The 21,286-nt window shown below is 40.3% G+C and overlaps 1 protein-coding gene across 2 annotated transcripts in view; it reads right to left on the reverse strand.

Moving 5' to 3' along the window:
- APBB1IP (amyloid beta precursor protein binding family B member 1 interacting protein) overlaps positions 1-16,394 on the reverse strand; it is a 49,309-nt gene extending 32,915 nt beyond the window's left edge. Inside the window, exons 1-6 of one of the 2 annotated variants that reach the window (XM_009275213.2) lie at positions 16,321-16,394; positions 12,955-13,042; positions 10,825-11,114; positions 5,010-5,087; positions 2,023-2,182; positions 1,202-1,323 (exon numbers count right to left, since the gene is read on the reverse strand). In XM_009275213.2, coding sequence (XP_009273488.1) covers positions 1,202-1,323; positions 2,023-2,182; positions 5,010-5,087; positions 10,825-11,114; positions 12,955-13,042; positions 16,321-16,392 — 810 coding nt within the window. In that variant the 5' untranslated portion in view covers positions 16,393-16,394. The remainder of the gene's footprint in view (positions 1-1,201; positions 1,324-2,022; positions 2,183-5,009; positions 5,088-10,824; positions 11,115-12,954; positions 13,043-16,320) is intronic. The other variant, XM_019470998.1, reaches the window with a different exon arrangement.
- Between the last annotated feature and the right edge of the window lie 4,892 nt (positions 16,395-21,286).

A 21,286-nucleotide genomic window follows, 5' to 3' on the forward strand; every position in this document is an offset into this window, starting at 1 on the left:
ACTCTTATTCTGGTTTTGGTTTAGGTCATGTTTATTTCTAAAGTTCATTGCAATCAAAATGCCCAGAATCTTCATCAAAGATTTACATCCTATGGGAGGTTCACAGCCTTGCCCTAAGCCACTTGCCCAAATAACACTACTAGTGTACGAATCAAATGTACAATCGAACCTCTGCTGCTACGTATCTTTATGTGCATTAGAAAGTATGACATCTTGAGCCATCACGTGTGTTTTACTTCCAAACTTGGCTTTGCTGTTTCATATTAAAAATCAACATCAATCCACGTACACTGCAGGATAAGTTTTCTTTCCCTGACTGTGGATACTTGTTATGTTAATGAAGGAAACTTCCTCTCTGCAGGTTTTATTTGAAACACTGGCTCATTCTAAAAAAAAAAAAAACTTCCTAATGAGCAGCTTGGTGAGATTTGCTGCCAAATTATATATTTAACTAATTTTTTCGGCAATGCTGAATTGCTCATTTTTCTCTTGCTGCCCTCAGGAACAAACCAGATGCTCAGTGAGCTAACAGACCGCTGACAAGGGGAAAAGATCCAGTGCCCCAGAATCCATCAACTATATGTGCTAGGGTGTTTGTAAATACGGTTTTGACCACATATCACAAGAAATAAATCATTTGTGTATACACCTATCCTGAATAATTTGACGCAATTCAGTCTGCAGACCCTCTTTTTACAAAGTTAGTGTGCACAAGTTACTGTTCACCCAATTCTTCTCCCCAGTCTAAATGAAATCCAGATAAACTCTCTGTAGTACTCAGCATACTCTTTATGAAGTTTCACATACAACTGGCAATAACAACCTTCAAGGAAATGTTGATTTTCATCAGTAGAAATAGTGGAGAAACTGTAGTAATGACAAAGGCCAGGTTTTTATGGCTGTGCCATCTCACCCCAGTTCTGAGACCTGTGCCTAAGCAACAGCTTGTACCAGCGGAGAACTACATGCTTCATTTTTTACCACTGCAGATGGGACTTTAAAATAGTATCACAAAAGAACAGAAAGCACTAATTTTCAAATCCTTGCATTCAACATTGTGGCGTTTTTTTGTTGAAAGTACAAGTTTTGTTTTCTCTAATTCCAAACTGACAGAGTTGAAAGCAAATTAATAATGCAATAGGCAGCATACAGACTAAATGACATAATTTTAGACTCTTATCCAAATACCATGTTGGCTTACCTGGGGATTTTTAAATAAAGCATATTTTTCACTTTTTTCCAAAAACAGAATCTTATTCTCTGTGTCTCGAGTCCAGTCTGATAACACTTCAACAACATTTTCATGGTCTTCAAAAAACCTTTCTGGAGAGACAGAAAAGGTAATGTAAGACACTCAAACTCTCTCTCCCCTCTCCCGAGGCTGCAGAAATTCCTGTGTAAGAATGTAATCATTATCTGATGTCCACTCGAAGCTGGACAGCCCAGCACTCTTTTCCCCTGCACAGAAGGGAGCAAAACCACATGAAAATAGTGTCATGTGGAAGGGCAAACCAGCTACAGAAGATGCCTTATGTAGCCCTGGCATGCTCCTGGATTCCTCCTGCATCTCTGTGCTGTTGCCCAGAGCGCTACAAAGCGCTATATAAAACCCAAGTAACAGTTTGAAGGGTAAACAGTATCTTATAGTCCAGGTTAGCCGTAAAATAATTCTCAGGTTGTAACACTAGTTATTTAACACTAATTTTTTGGATCTGTCACTGCCTTGACAAACATAGTGAAATTCACATGGCTCCTTCATTTTGTGTAAAATAGAATAATGGAAATGGTGGTACGCAAGGAGCCTTCTGCAGCTCAGAGCACAAGACGAATGGGAGACCCACTTCTACAGCAAGAACAGCCCAAGTATATTCCTGCAGCATCCCTCAGCTTAAGAGACTGCGATGTTTCAACACCAGTGGACACATGGGCAAGAGAAATGTTATTAATTATGTTTTCAAGATTACCAATAGCATAGGATGCACTATATCTATTTGCTATATGCTCTGTCACTACGCCACTTACCGATCTGCAGCTCTGGGTACATTTCATAGAGACACCAGTCGACGTTGCAGTCGCAATGGGTTTTCTCAAAGAGGTTGTCTAAAACATCCCGTGTCACCTGACGCTCATCCACCATTAGTGACTTTGTGCTGTTATCGTACATGTGCACCTTGACAACAAGCTGAATACAGAGTCACAGAAGAGTCAGTTAATTTCAGAAGCAAGTAAAAGGCTAGTCTGAATCTGCTAACACAGATAAGAAAGATTAAGGCTGAAGGTTATTACTGATTCAAAGGCACCCTGTCCCACAGTGAGCTCAGGGAATAAAACAGCTTGGAAGCTTTCACGTTATATTGCAACCAAAATAAACACCTTTTCTCAAAAAACGGAAATTGAACTTTGTCCTGTACATGACTTCAGGAAAGGCGAACTTGCTATGGAGAAAAAGCAGAAGTTAATCTCCTCTCTAAATCTACTAGATGTGCAATTAAGGAAAATGCTTGTAGGGAAAGCAAGTACAAAAGGACAGTGTCCTTAATGCAAGCTAGAAATGCAGAAAGTTTACTTTTAAATGAGAAAAAGAATGGAAGAATCTTGCCATGCCAACAGACTAACCTGAAATCAGATTGTACTAAGATGGGCAGCAGTCCAACACCCATCAATAAGCAAACAGATGAGTTACTTATATTGACCAAATTAACGTAAGATACTCATTATTTCTTCATATTGTGAAGTATTTGTTAAATGAGAAACAGCGTGCACTTTTTTCCAGAGAGGAACAATGCAAGAAAATGCTGAAGTACATAAAATGTGATAAAGAACTGCAAATACATTATAAGGAAAGTATTTAAAATGCTCCATTAGTACTGAAAACAGAAGAAAAATTGTCTAAGGATCTGTACATGGAAACTGCAACTAAACTGGTGAGTTGGGAGGACTTCTCCATATAGTCTTGGTTTTAACCGTATAGTCCTTATTTTAAAATGTGTGCGTAAGAAGCTTTGGTACTATAGAGACAATCTCTGTTAAAGATCAGGTAGAAGCAGAGAGTGATCATCCCCAAGAGAAAATCTACACTATCTCTGAAAAGTAAAAGCAAATGTAATAAAAAATGTGATCCTGCTTTGATTCCAACCCTTGTAAGTATATTCCTCTCTAAAATAAGCAACTGAGCCTCAGTGCAGATTATAGAGAAAAAGAAATGTTGTACGTGCATAATCTACAACATATCTGGGGAAAAAAAAGGGTATTTTTGTCTGGTTATAGTTGACTGCTCAGAAACATGCATGCAGCTTCCAACTGCACAGAATCACAGAATGGTTGAGATTGGAAGGCACCTCTGCAGGTCACCTGGTCCCAACCCCCTGCTGAAGCCCATTGTCCAGGACCCTGTCCAGACGGCTTTTAAGTGTCTCCAAGGAGGGAGACTCTACAACCTCCCTGGGAAACCTGTGCCAGCGCTCAGTCACCCTCACAGTGAAAAAGTGTTTCCTGATGTTCAGACAGAATCTCCTGTGTTTCAGTTTGTGCCCATTGCCTCTGGTCCTGTCACTGGGCACCACTGAAAAGAGCCTGGCTCCATCCTCTTTGCACCCTCCCTTCAGGTATTTCTATAGATCGACAAGATCCCCCTGGAGCCTTCTCTAGGCTACGCAGTCCCAGCTGTCTCAGCCTTTCCTCATAGGAAAGATGCTCCTGTTCCTTAATCATCTTCGTGGCCCTTCATTCATTGGGATGGAACTCTCTTGAGCTTGGAGGAGGTGATCCTTGAATATTAACCAGCTTTTTCGGGCCCCTCTTCCCTCCAGGGTCTTATCCCATGGGACTCTTCCAAGCAGATCTTTGAAGAAGCCAAAGTCTGCTCTCCTGAAGTCCAGGGCTGTGAGCTTGCTTTTCACCATCCTCCCTGGCTTCTGCCCTCCACTTTCGGTAAAAGAAGACCAGTTTTCTTGACAATTATTTAGTCAATTTAGAATTCAAGAATGACATAGTAATTTCATTAGAGTGACATAGCCACAAGAAGATTAAGCCTTACTTCTACCCTATGGTTCCAAATATTCAGGGTGGAAAAAAAAAAGTGGAAAAAAAAAAAAAGTCTTCAAAATAAATGCTTCCTCCCAAAGGAGAATTGCTAACATTGCAAGGAAAAGAGGGTGACCAATGAGCAGTCATAAGTTTAGTTATAGAGCTTTCCAAAGACAACATTGGTGAAATCCTCCCAACACATTCTCTCAGAAGTAGCATTTGTACATGAATGTAAAGTGTTCTGTGGGAACCATCTCAAGTCTGGACACTCCCAAATTTATTGGAAGCTTCAGTTCTTCTTGGAAGCCCTGCAGGCTCTGATCTCCAGCCCTTCCCATCTCCTATTTGAGCAAGACTGAAAGGTCATGACTGTTTTTTCTTCACATCCATTTTTCAGAGTTACTGAACATCTGCAGCTTCTGTTAAGTTCAGCTGGAACACTAGCTTAGCATGAGTGGACATAATTACATGACACACTGTGTAGACACTGGCTGGAAGCTTTCTAATTTGTTGGTCTAAAATAATTTCTATTATCCTTGTACATCACTATACGGCTGTGAAAAGATTTAGCAAGAAGACCCTCATTAATTTAATTGGGATTAGCTAAATCCACATCCACTGTAGAAGAAAAGTTTAATACTTCTGGAATCAGCACAGCATAAGTAAGCAACATTTTAAGGTACATTCCACTTTCTCTAAAGCAACCTATCAGAACAGTGGGCTTTGCCCCAACATTGGGAAAAAAAGAGGCAGAGCCTTCCAAGTCCTCTTAAAAATAAGTCCCTCAGAGGTAGCATTCTCTCAGAGACTTCTCTTCAGGTGGATGACAAGACAGCTCCACAGAATATCTTTAGACGTCTCAAGTTACAGACAAAATATGAAAAAGCCTAGCGATTTTATTAAGAACTTTATTAATGAGAAGAATGATAATAGATACTTAGCTGGTAGCTCTTAGGGTAGCATTTCACTATTTTAAGGCTCACCTTTTTAACTTTGGCTTCCTTCAGTTTCTCCAGTGCAAGTTTAATCTTGTCAGCTTTAGCCTGTGCCTCTTGTTCTTCCTGAAAAGACACAAGATATTTGGTATACTTCTTGTTAAGTAAGGCCAGCAATTTATGTTTACTTGAAAAGACTTGTTCCTTTTTTTTAATATCCAGAACATAAGGCTTTTCATGGGAAACTTCATAGTTAGAGGGAATCCCCAGCCTTCCTTGAGCTAATATCCTCCAGACAAAGCTTTGATTTACAAGTCCAGCACTTCCTTTTGTTGCCCAGTCATGCAGCTCTTACATGATCTGTTCCTCAAATGCTCCAGGAATGCCTGAAAACTGGACTCTTCTATGTTTCCATATGGGTTACAGCTGATACAAAAGAGAAGATGAAGGAAGATCTAGCCCGAATGAAACAGCCATGTGGATGCAGCCACTTGGAAGAAAACTCGCCTCTCAATAGGGTTAAGAGAACTAGAGTTTTTAGGATCTTACTGAAAACTTGGCTTGCAATTATACCACTTACAATTTTACACTTTCTGTTAAGTACATTAATTTACTTGAATTCTTTCACTTGCCACATATGAGCTCTTATTGCACGCATACTTACTGAGAGGAACACCTCCTTAAATTGGATGATATCATGGCTTTTTATTCTAGTAATGAATCTATTTATATTAACACAGACACAGTTAGACAGCGCACTCAAATTCATTCCAGTTTTTGCTGAATGCCACAGTAAGATTCCTAAAAATCTCAGTATCACCCGGCTCTTCTTTTACAAAGCAGCTGTATCAATATCATGCCTCTCTCAACATCGGTGAGGTTTGTGATCCAAGAAGACTCTGGATCCCCAGCTGCTGAGAGTTTTAGGTACACGTACCAGATACCAGTGCCTACTGTTGCCTCTGTGACTGGTGTATAGATGTGACTGTTTCTTTTTTGCCATCTATCTTCCAGTAGTTTCCCCCAGTCACATACAGAGTTGGAAGAGTACATTTTGGACAGCAAGTAACTGTGGTTCCTGGGGCTGCCTTGGACTGTTAGTACTACTGGAGGGTTTGGTTTCTTTCCAACTTTAAATCCCTGCTCCCCCTATTGAAAACTGTCTTGTCTTTGCTTTCTTGCCTCTTTGCTGATTTTTACTGTCCCTGTTGCGCGCTCTCTCTTTTGCAGTTTCCTTTGTTTTAAAGGGGTAAGATTTTGTGCTACGGTACTCACAGGCACACCCAACTTCCAGTCAATGACTGTGGGAGAAATTTCCTGCCCTGCTTCCACAACAAGATTTTTCTCTGTGTTACCTTCAGCCTCCATTTTCTATCCTAAAGTTGTAATTTTAGTGGTCTTCAGACTAAGAGAAACCCAGAATGGCTGTAACTCATGGGAGATGCACTTGCAAGGAACCAGGCCTAACTAAGCACTGCCACCACTTCCTTCTTACAGAGATATCATAGAATAATAGCAAAAAAAGAGCTAAGAAGGTTATCTTATTCATCCCAAACTTTGAGGCAGGTTCAACCATAACTAAAGTACTCCTGACTGACATCCCTCTCACTGAACTAAACATCTTCTGTTTTATCACTGCTTCCCCTGGATACTAGCAGCATCCTTTAGGATGTCAAAAATACAAAGTGAGGTGTGCAACCTGAAAGAGATGGCTTCAAGCATGTTTGCTGTTGTCAAATTCTCCAAATACCAGGCAATCAATTAAAAAATGTCTTTTTTTTTTTTCTCCACAGGTATGGAAATCTGCATTGCTACAGCTCAGAGATGCTTAACTTCGAGAATCCAAAAATAGCTTCTGTAGTTGAACGGATGCTGTTGGACAAAAGTGGCTTTCGCAGTAAGGCTGACTGTTCTACAGAGGGAAGATCATGCAGCCTCGCACACTATGGCACTCCCCTTACCATCTCAAAACACCTCCCTGCAGGAAGCAGGAAAAGCATCTTAACCAAAGTGGTTGACTGTGGTGTGGGCAGGCTTTCTGCTGAAAATTTTAGGCAGGTATAACTCAGGCTTCACCTGCATGCGACCTGTGTTGAACAGAGTTCACACATTGTACCTTCATGTTTTCATAACCTTTGTCTGCCTTCATGTAGAAAAAGGAAGTGATGCAAAGTAAATAAGCTATCAGATGCAAAATTTTAGCACTGTTAAAGAAATGCTTTGACAGGCAAAAAAGTTTGTTTTCGCACTACAGTATCATCACCATGTTTTCTGGATCTTCAAACAGAAGCACATAAAAGTCATCCACATAATGTCATAGAAAATGTAGAAGTCTTATTTAGCTTAAGGACAGTTTTAAAAAGAAACGTCAGAGTTGATGGAAACCTATGAGGCAGCTCTATGCTTCCCTGAAAGAAAGGCTGTACTTCTTAATTTTGGCACACTTAAAGGTTAGAGAATTGAGACTTAGTATCACAGGTGCATTGGGAATAATTAACAGTATTCTTATTTGACTACAGACAAGCAGAAGTGTTAAACAAAACATCAGCCTTGATTGGCTCAAGAATCACTTATCAAGAATCCTGGCTAACAGGAACATGGATTTTGATGAAACAAAAAACATTCCATTTACAGCTGCAATTCATTCTACTGAGCAGAAATGTCATGTAAAAGCAAATACCAACCAAAACAGTAAATACTAATTTGAAATCAGTTCTTTCCATATTAATTTTAAATGGTTATTACCCACATCATTCACACTGAAACTTGTGTAATAGCCCTATAGGCAATTTTGGACAGTAAGCCACACAATGGGTATGCCATCAGTATTTGAATACAGCCTGTATCAGAAAATGAGGCAAGGGCTGCAGGAGAAAGCAGAACCAGTGCCTTAATGAGGAAATCAACTACTGCAGACAGATTCCTTAGAAATGCCTCTACCTCCTGTTCCCATCCTTCTCTGTCCTCTCCCTGTATCTGGAAAGAGACCAGAAAACACTACTAGAGATTTAACTCAGCACGTAATCTCAGAGGAACACTTTGAGGGAGACAGAAGTGACTTCCAGCTACGTTTTTGCATATAGAATTCCAATTGTGTTTAGCAAGTATATCCTCTTTTTGCTCTGAAATCTTGTTTGACCCTCAGGTAATGCAGGATGCCAGCTAATAGAGAACTAGCTCAGTACAAGACTCAAGGGAATGAACTGTGCAGCACTGTTGATTTCAGTGAGCTTTAGATCACAGCATCATAAAATTGCTGGTTGGAAGAGAGGTCTGGAGGTCCATAGTCTGGCTCTCTGCCCAAAGAAGGACTATCACCAACACTAGATCAGGTCAGCCATGATTTTGCCTGGCAAAGTTTGGAAAACCTCCAAAGAAAGAGAATATGTGATCTCTCTGGGTCACCTGTTCCAGTGCTACACCACCACCTGAAATGGAAGAGGTTTTCCTAATGTCCTGTCCGAAACTACAAAGCTACAACATGTAGCTGTCGCCCCTTGTTATATGACCTAACACTACCATGGAAGAATTTGGCTCCACCAGCTTTGTAGCTACCCTTCAGGTATTTTTAGGCTGTCATTAGATCACTCCCCAGCCTCCTTTGTCAGACTAAAGAAGCCCAGCTCCCTCAGCCTGTCCTCACTGGCCCCTGATCACTCCATGCCCCTGGCCATCCCAGTAGCTCTCTTTTGGACACTCTCCAGTATCTCCACATCCAGAACGGGCTGCAGTATTCCAGGTGTGGCCTCACCAGTGCCAGGAGAAAGGAATAATGGCTCCCTCAGTCTGCTGGCCGTGCTCCTCCCAACACAGACAAGTTTCCCATATTGAGATGACCTTACACTCATGGATCTTATTCAATGTGGCATCCACCAGGATGCCGTCTCCTTTTCAGCAGGGCTGCTGCTCAGCCTGTCACCTCCCAAACTGTACAAATGCATGAGGCTATTCCACCCCAGGTACAGGACCTTGTACCTTGCTGGGTTTCTGAGGGTTTTGCTGGCCCAGTCCTCATGTTTCTCAAGGTCCCCCTGCACTGAAGTTCTGCCATTCATCTTGTCAGTCAGTGCCCTTAATTAAAAGCATCTTCAGCCCATCTGCAGATGATTTTTTATGTCATCGCTCAGGTCACAGATGAAAATGTTAAAGAATTCAAGCCCCAGTGTTGAACCCACTTGTTACCAGCCAGCATACCATTGATTACTACCCCTTGAGTCTGGCAGTTTGGCCAATCTCAGCCCACCTAACCAACTACCCTTCCAAACCATAATTCCTCAGCTTCCAAACCAGACTATTTAGAAGCTTGGTACTTCCTTAAAGGTCATGAGTCTAAATCAAGATGTTTGTAGAACAATGGATAGAACTTATCTTGATAGCATCTTTTCTGTATCAATTATACTAGTTAAATAAAAGATGTCAGCTTCTGAAGGTGTCTAGTTGCTGTTTTTGCAAATGTTGATATTCCTTTAAGATAGGAAGTTAACTATTATCTTTGAGATACAGAAAAATGGCAAAGTTCCTCCCACTTGTTTACAACTTTCACTCTTCAAACAGCACTGAAAGGTCCTATGCAGCAAATGAAGCTTTATCCAGTGAATCACTTTTTGAACAATCAGAAAGGTCCTCTTCCTACCAAATTTTCTGTTCCTTTTGCTAAATATGTTTGCTGTATGATGCTAAACACAGAGGCAGCAGTGATGTTGAGGTGATTCATATTCAGTTTGCGTGGACTTTTAAACTGCAATGAATTGCCCATGGTTTTAAGCAAAACTGACCAGTACAGTTCTACATGGGCTGACAGAGCACTTTTCATGTTCCTTAAAATCTTTCCATTCCCTAAATGTAATCATCTTCTCTCTGTCATAGTTATTATGTGTATGAATACCAAAAGAGATACTTTTAGATCTTTCATGATTTCAGATTCATGTTTTTGGGGCTGCATCACTCCTCTAATGCACGTACTCTCCCCACAGGGCTGTGACAGGACAGAATTCTTACATTATCTCCCTCTCCACAACCTCATGTCAAAGAAATGAACTTCTAATGCTTCTACTAGAAATATCATGTTTGATTTCAGTTGTTAAAACAGCTCTGCAAGAAACACAAACATCGAGGAGGTTGTGGTAAGTCTGAAATTTTAGTGTACAGGTAAGCCAACTGTTTATAAATAGTACCTACTGATAACTTCGACACCTCCTAAGTAAAGAGCATTTGTCCCATATCGCAGATGGCCTTCAATACTTCCCTTCAAAGACAAGACCAAGAAGAACAGAGTGATTCTGTGTTGGGATTAGGAGAGGTACTTCTTGTGCTCAGCCTTACACACAGTCTCCTAGCAAATGTTGAGTTTTACACAGCTGAACAGCTTTTCCTATTGCAAGAAATCAGTTAGGCCAGGGATGGATCTGGGAAACGTCTACAGAACCATCTCATCAGTACCAATAGCACAGACTGCCACGAACAAACACAGTGACATCTTCACAAAATGGTGGGATCTTTAGCCATGCGTTGCACTGATGCCAAAGCCAAGTTCTCTATGAGAAGGTATTAACTGATCAGCGCTTATTAAAAAAATTCCATGACAAGTTTTCCATTACAGTAAACCATTTGCAATGACTTATTGGGCTATCAAAATGATGATTAGAAAGGTGAAGGAATGGGCAATAGGTCAAGGAACAGGCAGAAACTGCTGAGCCCACAATAACAGAAAACTCTCACTCTACAGTTCATGCATGTTTCATCATTGCAGAACCTTCCCAAGATGTTTCTACCTGGAATATCTACTGTTGTTCCAATGCCAAATGCCACTTGAAAAATTACAAGATCTATTGAACGCTTAGAACAAGGTTCCACCCAGGCTTACCTGTGTGAGTGGCTCAGGAGGAGGTGGTGGTGGTGGTGGTGGAAGGTCTAAATCAGGGTCTGGAGGTGGAGGGGGCAAGTCATCCTCAAACCGTCCGGTAATGGTAACATAGGGGCTTGATTTAGAATAAATGTCACTATCCAAGCCTGTTGAAGGCTGAGTGACTGTACTTTGCTGGTTGCCAGAAGCTTTCTGGGCTTGTAAAGTTCTCTGTTCAACATCATTTAAGTCTGCTACAAGATCAGCCATTAAAGCATCCAGGTCTTTGTCCTCTAGGGCACTTAGGGATTCTGTAGAGAAAACCACAAAATGTGTCAGAGAGTGCAATGCAAAACGCTCTGTTTCCAGTTCAGTGGAGATTAAATTGCAGAAGACATGGTTACTGTAAGATATAAGGGTTATGGGAAAGGAAACAACATTTTAAATGGGTTCAAGAAAACAAACGTGTTTTAGGAATAGCCATTAATCTGGTCATACTGAAGTTCAGAGTACAAGGAACTCTATGAATACAAATTAAACAGGACAGGAAGCTTCACTTTCGGTGATACAGTCTCAGGCCCTTAAGATGTTATGAAACCTGGCCCTGATCCAGCAAGGTTTCTGGGCACATGCTTAGTGATATGGATGCAAGAAATTCCAGTAGCTCCCATTAGACTATTTACTTATCTTAAGTTAAGTACATACATAAATGCTTAGCAAGTTTTGGTATAGCACACAACAAAGCGTGTAACTGAGGCATAGATCAAGAATAACTTCATATATTACTACAATTCTACAACTCTAAAATTAACATGAAGTAGAATCAGAGAGTTCTAAGACACAAGAAATTGTGCCTGGTACGATATCATTTGTAGCACATCAGTAATGTGATCAACATCTGTGACATACCTCATGCAATATGCAGGGTTTTGAGAATCTTTTAAGCAAAGAACAAACAAGACAGTCTCTTTTCAAAAGCATCTTATCAACCAGATAGACATACTGTAACTTTTGCTTTCTGTCTTCTACTCTGTCAGAGTATAAGATAAAATCCTATACTGGAACTTCATACACAATTTCTTCTTTGGTTGTTTGAACTAGCCATGGTATAAGAGATCCTGTGGAATAATATCCCATAGGATGATTTAGATTTCTAGAAGAGAAGGGTTCTTTAAGAACCAAAAGATTCAGTGGTTTAAATCTCTTTGAAGAGTCTAGTTAAAAAAAAAAAAAAAAATCACAAATTGGGAAAGCTTTAAGTGGGATTTTGGAAAGAGATGGAGAGCGCTGAACTAGATACTCAAAAATGCTGATATAGTCCAACAAAGAATAGATCATTCATCAGACTAAGTGTGAACATGTCACTAGACCATCTCAGTTTACTCTGCTTTACCTGTTATGCTAACAGAGTATTTTCATAAGCTTTTCTTTTCAGTGGGAAAGTTGGCTTATGATCCTCTCTATTTACATACCTCTACCCGTTTTGCTGGTAGAGGCATTAGGTAGCTTAATAATGAACTGATTCTGGGACAAAAACACAGGTTAAAACCAACTCAGGCAAATGCAAACAACCAGCCCCCAGTAAAAAGAAAAAAAAAAAACAAAACACAAACAAAACCAAAGGGAGGGTTCTTTTTTTAAACTCAGATAAACTCCCTCATTTGGTTCGTCATACAGACTCAACAAGCAGCTGTACATGCAAAAATGACAGTGCAAACCAGAATGAGAACAAGCAATGTAAAGTAGAAGCAGTTGAAGCTGATACTTCCACTGGACAAAAATGCTTATGCATCTCTGACCTCATACTGAGGAACTTGGTCTTCTATTAAGTTAAATCTAAAAAAGGTTGCATTTTAGAAAGTAATTTGGGAGACTTCTCATTTTTGTTTTCCTCTACACTCAGACATTTTAAAAAGTCCGACTCCTATATAAGACTAAGCGATGTCCCTTTAAAAAAAAATTGGCCCCTTTGAAGTTTCCTAAATTGAGACACACAAATATACCTCCCCCTCCAGCAAAACCGTTTTTTTTTTGTTTCGCATTGGGTTTTTTTTTTGATCAAGGGTGTTTGAAGTTTTTCTTCTCATCTGTTGCTGTGAGTTATTTTCAATAAGCATAAATAGCATGAAAAGAGTCCATTCAGCTACTTACCGTTTAAATCTTTAAAACCAACTGTAAAGCTAAATTCATTGTTGGACACTTTGGGGGATGGAGGTTGCACAGTCTCCACTCCTAAACTCTGTTATGGTAGAAGAAAAAAACAGGTATCTGATGACGTAATCACTATTACAGACATTAACATTTGTAAATCAATTACCTGAATTTGTCTAATAAAATCGATTCTAATTCAAGGAACAGAATGACACACACTAGTTTCTGGGATTATGCTTAGACTGGTAAACTAAATAGGGCCAGGATAAGGGTTCAAGCACTGTTCCACAATCATGCCAAGTGTTTAATGGTTTGCATGCCTCTCAATACAATGTTGACTCATGCCAACTGCAACTCTTGTCAGGCAACACCCAGGCTTGGTGTGGGGAACAGCAGAGGCTAGGGCTGTTTCTAATAAAGACAGTGGATAAAGCCAAACTGATTTTTAGTCTTTGGTGGTTTTTTTGAAGGGGGGCACGGGGAGGGTGTTGAAAGAGTTTAGCTGTGTACACATTTGAGCTATGCAGTGCCATTTGCTCCAGAGTGTTTTATTTACTAATATAAATGTAACCTAGCTGTTCCTTTCTCATGCTGTTTGAAAAAAAAACCAACCAAACACAACAAACAACAAAACAAGCTGCTGTTTGCAATGTAAACTGCAAATCTGCATAGTTAAATAGAGAATTCCTAGTCTGTGGCTTGTTGTTTAGGAAGCAGGCGGGGAACCAGTGCTTCACAAGTTAGGAAAAGTGCATACAGTGGAGATAGAAAAGGATAAATTCTCCCTTCCACAGTGAGGAAGGTGATAGCTCTAATAAGCAAACACTGTAGACAAGACTGGAAGGAATTTCAAGGGTCTGTCTAGACCATGCACCTGTTCTAAGTTATAGCTGGGTCATACCTGAAAAATGTATACCTAACCTGATTCAAAAAGCTTCCTATTAGATAAATCATCCCCTCTGGCAATCAGTTCCACTGCTTCACTATTGAGATCACTATTCCTGCCACCACACCTTTCTTGTGATGCTCATCCTAAACGTCCTTTCCTGCAGCTGAACACCATTCGCTGTTGTCCTACTCTCCATGGACATGAGGAACCAAGTACTTCTTTCTGCTCTGATGCTGCCTTTTATGTATTTTAAGATTATCAGTCTCCTCTTCTCTAGACTAAACAACCTCGTGCAATCTTTTCTTATAGGTCATGTTTCTTTTCCTTCTCATCATTCCCATTGCTTTCCTCTGGATTTTCTCCAGTTGACCATCCTTCTCCTCAAAATGCAGTGCTAACACTGGTCACAGTTGCCCTGTTGAGGTCTTACCAATGCTGCGCAGAATGGAAGGATTACTTCATATATCCCACAAACCATACCCTTGTTCATACATCCCTGTGAGGTTTGTCTAGTGGTGCTCATACTCTGTTTGTACCAGAGGCATTTACATTTCTTAGAGTTGGCTGAAACTGACAGACATTTTCCATGAAAATTAATGCAAATGTTTTTCTTGGCAGTTCTTTTCACCTATTTCCCACCAGGACATGTTGATTTCTTCTGAATTTAAACAAAGTTGGAAACCAAAGCAGTGATAACTTTAAACACTGTTTCTGTGTTAATACTCACTCTCATAAAAATAGACACGGTATAAATAGGGGAAGAGGGAGAAATGAAGCACATGATATAGTTTTCCTGTGCCCGAGAAAAAAAAAAAAAGAGAAACAGGGAGGGCACAAAATGTATTGATGAAACAGACTGTAAGAGCATAAAGGAAATATTTTCATTACTAATCTAACAAGAAGTTGTAATATCTCACAATGACCATAAAAGTGCAGGAAAAAAAATGAAAGTATATGCAAAGGGAAATTAAAGAGAAAACAATCAAAATGCTAAAAAAAGTTTAAAATTAAGTACATAGAAATAGCAGAAAAGCCCAGTTCTGAATTTGCATTTATTTTTCAGCCTTGTTATGCAATGTGAAGGCATCTCTGTGTGCTTCTATCATTTACGCTTACTTTAGGAACAGACAAACAGATTGGTGAAAAAGGGTGATAAACTATCTACAGTCTCATTTTGGAAATTAAGAGTCTAAAGGAATTAACAGATGCAAGTCTGTTAACTGAAAGTCTTCAGGCTTTCACACATGCCTGTCTCCTTCTCCCACACAATGTGCAGGTAAGAGGTGATGCCAGCACTTTAGAGAGGAGGAGGAGTCAGTCTCCATCTCAGGAACATGTCCCATCACACCCAGTACTGCACCGATGAGCGGAAAGAGAAGAGGCTCTCTCTCTTACTCTCTTCCCATCACCTGCACTCGTTACAGTGCTGTGTCCAATCTGAGGAGGTAAAATTTATCACAAGCAGTCTTTTGTTATTTTTCAAGGTATAATAATGAAATGAAATTACCCTAAAAACCCCCCTCTTTATATACATATATATATAAAAAATAAATATGCATGGTTATAAAAAGCCCTTAAAAAGCAGAAAGGCTACCAAGGGGCTAAGTATTGTGATTTGACAGCTAAGAACGTCATGTGAAATCTTGGCTTTCACACAGTTTAAGCATAATTCTTATTCTGTGGCTCAGAATTATTGGTATTTAATTTGGCAAGCACTGGGACTCACCAGGAGGAAAGACCCTTCAAAACAGAGGCTGTAAGCAATCAAACTCACACAGAATCCAAGATGACAGCTTAAGTGTTTTCAAGCATGCATTTATTAAAATACAACAAATTTATTGACTTTGTGGGTTTTTGTTAAAAATAAAATTGCTCCTTTCATCAGGTTTTGCAGGACGTATTCCGTGACTATAGGTCTAGAAATAGGCTCATGCTGTTTTATAGTTTCCTCTCAAAAGTGTATTCTGCACTGGCAATAATGTCTCTATAAATTCTTGAATGCCACCCTAGCTGTAACTTAGTATTTTGCCATATCTAAAGATTACTCTTATGCACATATTCAAAATGTTGCTTTCATTTCCACAGTTTACATTTGACACTCAGGCTACATCCCATTTACCCATGTATGCAAAGCACTCAAACCTGAAATTTCTGACTCAAACTCTTCCTGTTTTGACAGAATCTTTCAATTTCTTGGGATCGAGTCCAGAGGAATTTAAATTGCTTATTTGTTTTTTTGGAGAAGGCATCTTTCATAAGCAGTTAACTCTCTTTAACAATCTAGCCTGCACTGATATTACCTTATTCTTCAGTCCACTTGTTTTAAATGTCAAGCAGAGAAATTTAGTTGAAGGTTTTTCAAAATAATGTATCGGTATTTATTCAGAGAGGAGGTACATGAAAAACGTAGAAAAGTTGCCTCTTTTCTCTAACACATAATAGCTATTTTTCTAATCTTCATGGAAAAAAAGATTTACCTGGGTCAGCATGTCCATCTCCCCAAGTAAATTGCTGAACATTTCATCTATATCATCACATGTTTGCTCCATCTGAAAGAAAAAAATCCACAGACAAGGAATCATCACAAGTTCATTTCAAAGCCAGCAATGGTCAAAAACAGAGGATATGCAACATTCTTTTATATTGCGTTCCCAATTAACTTTGAAACAACTGTTCATGACTTGCAAAAACCTCTATCCATAGTTTAGAAATAACTACTAACAGATCAGAATCTCAATCCTGTATGCTTAAACACACACTTGGGCTCTACACTCATTAGGAGTTCCAACAACCTCCTTGTATTATTTACATTTCATAGGAAGTCACTAGCTAATAAACCATGGTTGTATCTTAAACATCAAAGAAATGTAGCTAATGAGAGATGGAGAGGGAAACAAACTTTGAGGTTGAGAAATTCCTGAATGCTTCATCTTGAAAGCTTGCTTTCCTTGGCTTAGATGACTAATACAACAAGAGTTTATTAGGTGTTATCTAGTGCAGGACCTGGTTATGGTTAGGTACATGACCAACTTTTTGTCTCACTATTTCTCCCTATTTTCTTTCAAATACTAGTGCACTGAGAGAACTCCAGTCTTACCTAACCTCAAGACATCTGAGGGAGAGCACTGAGACAAGGAAAATGGGTACATGCTGCATGACAGTAAACGGTGGCTCTTGTTGCAAGAGGGGGGTGTGAGGACAGCACCACACACTGGTGGTGCTGAGATACTGGGGAGATACAGCTTCTGTAATAATCCTCTTTCTCATAAATTTGTTCCTTTGCAGGGAGAGAAGTAGCGTAAAAGGTGTCTGACATGGAACACTGCCAGAGACAAGAACTATAAACATCACTTTCTTAAGAGGCTCAAGCCTGCAGGGGATTGAGAACTCTGGTACTGATTGCATAAAACTAGGATTCAAACTAGGGTCAAACTTTAAACATATAAGTAGTCCTACTGGTTCACTGGGTTTGTGTGCACCTGTATTGGGTTTACGTGGCAAGGTTTTGGGGCGGGGGGGGGGGGGACACGGGGACCTGCGGGGGGGGCTTTTGTGAGAGGACACCAGAAGCTGCTCCTCATGTTGGACAGAGCCAGTCCCAGCTGGCTCCCAGATGGACTTGGTGCTGGCCAAAGCTGAGTCCATCAGCGATGCTGGTAGGACCTCTGCAACAACATATTTAAGAAAGGGTAAAAAATGCTGCGCAGCAGCTGTAAGAGAAGAGTGAGAAAATGTGAGAGAAATAGCCCTGCAGACACCAAGGTCAGTGAAGAAGGAGGTGGAGGAGTTACTCCAGGTGCCGGAGCAGAGATTCCCCTGAAGAGAAGAGTGAGAAAATGTGAGAGAAATAGCCCTGCAGACACCAAGGTCAGTGAAGAAGGAGGTGGAGGAGTTACTCCAGGTGCCGGAGCAGAGATTCCCCTGCAGCCCATGGTGAAGCCGATGGTGAAGCAGGTTGTTCCCCTGCAGCCGATGGAGGCCCACGCCGGAGCAGATATCCACACTGCAGTCCATGAAGGACCCTGCGCTGGAGCAGGTGGACATGCCCTGAAGGAAGCTGCAGCCCGTGGGTGTGCCCACGCTGGAACAGGCTCCTGGTGGGAACTGCAGCCCGTGGAGAGGAGCCCACAAAGAGCAGGTTTTCTGGCAGGACCTGTGACGCCATAGGGGACCCACGCTGGAGTGGAGCAGTCGTTCCTGAAGGACTGTACCTCGTAGAAAGGACCCATGCTGGAGCAGTTCTTGAAGAACTGCAGCCTGTGGGATGGTCCCATGTTGGAGAAGTTTGTGAAGGACTGTCTCCCATGGGAGGGCCCCCACGCTGGAGCGGGGAAACAGTGTGAGGAGGAAGGAGCGGCAGAGACAAAGCGTTATGAACTGACCGCAATCCCCATTCCCCATCCCTCTGTGCCGCTTGAGGGGGAAGAGGTAGAAGAATTGGGAGTGAAGCTGAGCCTGGGAAGAAGGGAGGGGTGGGGTGAAGATTTTTTATTTTTTTTCTTATTTCTCATTATCCTACTGTCTTATTAATTGGCAATAAATTAAATTAATTTCCCTATGTTGAGTCTGTTTTGCCCGTGATGGTAATAGGTGAGTGATCTCCCTGTCCTTATCTCAACCCATGAGCTTTTCCATTGTATTTTCTCCCCCTGTTCTGCTGAGGAGGGGGAGTGATAGAGTGGCTTGGTGGGCACCTGGTGGCCAGCCAAGGTCAACCCACCACAGCACCTTACAGCATGAGGACCAACCCGATGCAAGAAAGCAATCAACTGAGGACAGGAACTCTAATGACTATAAAGACTGGCAAGAAGACCAGCAAGTATCCTCTTCTTCAATCTTAATGCTTTTCCTTTAATAGAGCATCTTGAGTCACATAACTATTCCGCAGTTAAATGATAAAGGCCGCTGAACCACTAAGTCAATATCTGTTGTTTGAGAATTACTTGGTAGCACGTCTTGAATATGATAGTTAATACTGTGTATTAAGCAATCTGAGATGCTCTGCCTCCTTTGGACTTGGTCTTTCTGGCATCTACATAAGCAAGACCAGCCTAATTTCCACTTGTCCTCTTACCACCTGTGTTATCCCCGACACCAGAACTCATTAGGAGTAGGCCTGACCACTTTCATCAGTCAGGCTCGGGGCATATTCTACCCGCTTTAGACTTTTTTTGTAGCTGCTGTAACTAAACAAGGCACAGGCAACCAGGCACTGGACTTTGAACTTCCACAGTTCTCTCCGATCCCAGAAATCAAAGACTTAAAGATTTGGGAACTGGATGCTGTTAAAGATGTTTTAGTAGGATGTGGTTGGCAGGGCTGAGGGTAACCCTAGCCTGATGGTGGAGACGGCACAGCTATGCCCATGTAACAGGGAACACACGTCACACATGACTGAGCGAATGGAGAGCTAAAGTCATCTTATCTGCTTCACTTCCAGCTGACAAACCCACACTGGATGGCTCACTCTCTCTGTACGTATCATAGTTATCATACAGAGCTTTCTACACAAAATTCCATTTCTGTAGATTCAGCAGTATACTGGTTAGGTAAATGAGTACTGAATCTTAAGTCATTTATTTGAATCAACAGCTGTGTAGCTTCCTACCCACCTGGCACTTGGAGAATCAATTTTCATAAAAAGGATAGATAAAATGGCACTTCTTTAATCAGGCAGAGTGAAGTCAGATTTGTTATGTGACAAAAATGGAGCTGCAGTTCATACTGACAAGTATCTCATCAGTGCTTAAATAATACTGAATAATTTTATGTTTTCCTGTTTTCTGATTTAGGAGAACAAAATATCTGCTGGGGGAGTCTTGTCAGCTCTAGCCATTTGTTTTGTGTGGTGTTTTTAAGCACTGGCTAGATCTACTTTCAGGAAAAAGTGTTCATACTGGTTCCTTTGACAAACTGAAATTCTGCTTTGCTATATTTTTCCAGAATAGAAATATCAAAATGGCAAAAAAATTACTCTTGGGTTACAACCAGGAGACCTTATCAAGAGGAGGAGTAAGAACTGTCTAAAAAGGAAAAAAACACCCCTAAGAACCCTCTTCAGTAGTTAACAACAACAACAAAAAAAGGCAAGAGAACCAAATACTGGATTATACAACACTTTCACCAAATTACGGGATTTTTACAGGTTCTAGTAAATTTAGAGCTTCTTTCTTTGCAATTATATAATTTTCTGAATCTTCAGACATATTTGATTCATAAGGAAATAATGTAATCCTATGAAAAAGCAATGTGCAAAGAGTTCTGTAAGAATTTCCACTGTAAATTGGAGCTGAGTAAGTCACTGATGACTCTTCCTTATCAATTCAAATAAATGACATTTAATACTAGGGGTTTTTTTGACCTTAAGCACATGGGGGAAGGGAGAAGGCCTGAACATATATTGTGAGAAGGAAATACATCAGTGTCCCTTTCAAGTGTGACTTTCAATGAACAGACATCCATCATCATCACCAGACCGATAAAGCCATGTTGTCACCAAGCCATTGCCCCTACTGGTATCTTTTTTTTCTCCTGAATTTTTATTGATTGGGTTTAGGAAGACAAAATTAACATCATAATCACTGAATACCCTGAAAATATTTTTATGTTAAAACACACTGAATGATCTCTTAAACTGATATAAGAGCTCTCCAAATTCATCAGCGATTTTGTCAAGAGCTAGAAAAGCAAAAGATAGTAAAATGAGTCCCCAAAACGTGGAACTGCAAAGGAGTGTCCATTCACTCTCCTCCTCTTTGACTCCTCTCCACAATCATTTCCCTTTCTTTTATTTGATTGCCACAGTAGGAACAAACAGACAAAACAATATGCAGATTTGGGAACTATCCCATTCAAGGAAAATGTTGCTTCATTTTGGACCAGCAAATTCTTTTGACTTTTATAAATAGCCTTGAACTTATTCAAACCAGAAACTCAAAGTGAAACCTGCAGGTGTATGAGCTATTATTAACAAAAAAGGGGAAAAGATTTACCAAAGTGCCCAGAAGAATACTGAGTTTCATGCTCAGTCCTCCTCTATATCCACTAAACAGTAACTTTTCTGTCAGGTTTTTCTGTATATAGTACTATTACTAGTAACTCTTAAAATCACTATCAACTACAACAAACTGAAGAGAAAAAAGACAGTACTTTTACAGTAAGTTTCCCATATTATGCATAAGATTTCAAGCAGAGAAAAAATAAGAATTAAAATAAAAAGAGGAAATTGCAGTTGTCAAGAATAAACATGCTAAGGAGGGGCTTGTGGGAAGGCATACATGTGAAACCTAACCTATTTTTAAAGTGATGGATTTTCAAATTGATGTCTTCTAGACCGCTTTTTGAAGTAACACCAAGCATACAGGCAAAGGTATTCCTTGTCTTTTATTTCCCCCAAATTTCACATTCTCAAATCTTCATTGAGCTCTCATGAAAACCTCCTTT

The sequence above is a fragment of the Aptenodytes forsteri genome, unplaced genomic scaffold (assembly GCF_000699145.1).
Source record: "Aptenodytes forsteri isolate BGI_AS27 unplaced genomic scaffold, ASM69914v1 Scaffold336, whole genome shotgun sequence".
NCBI lineage: Eukaryota > Metazoa > Chordata > Aves > Sphenisciformes > Spheniscidae > Aptenodytes > Aptenodytes forsteri.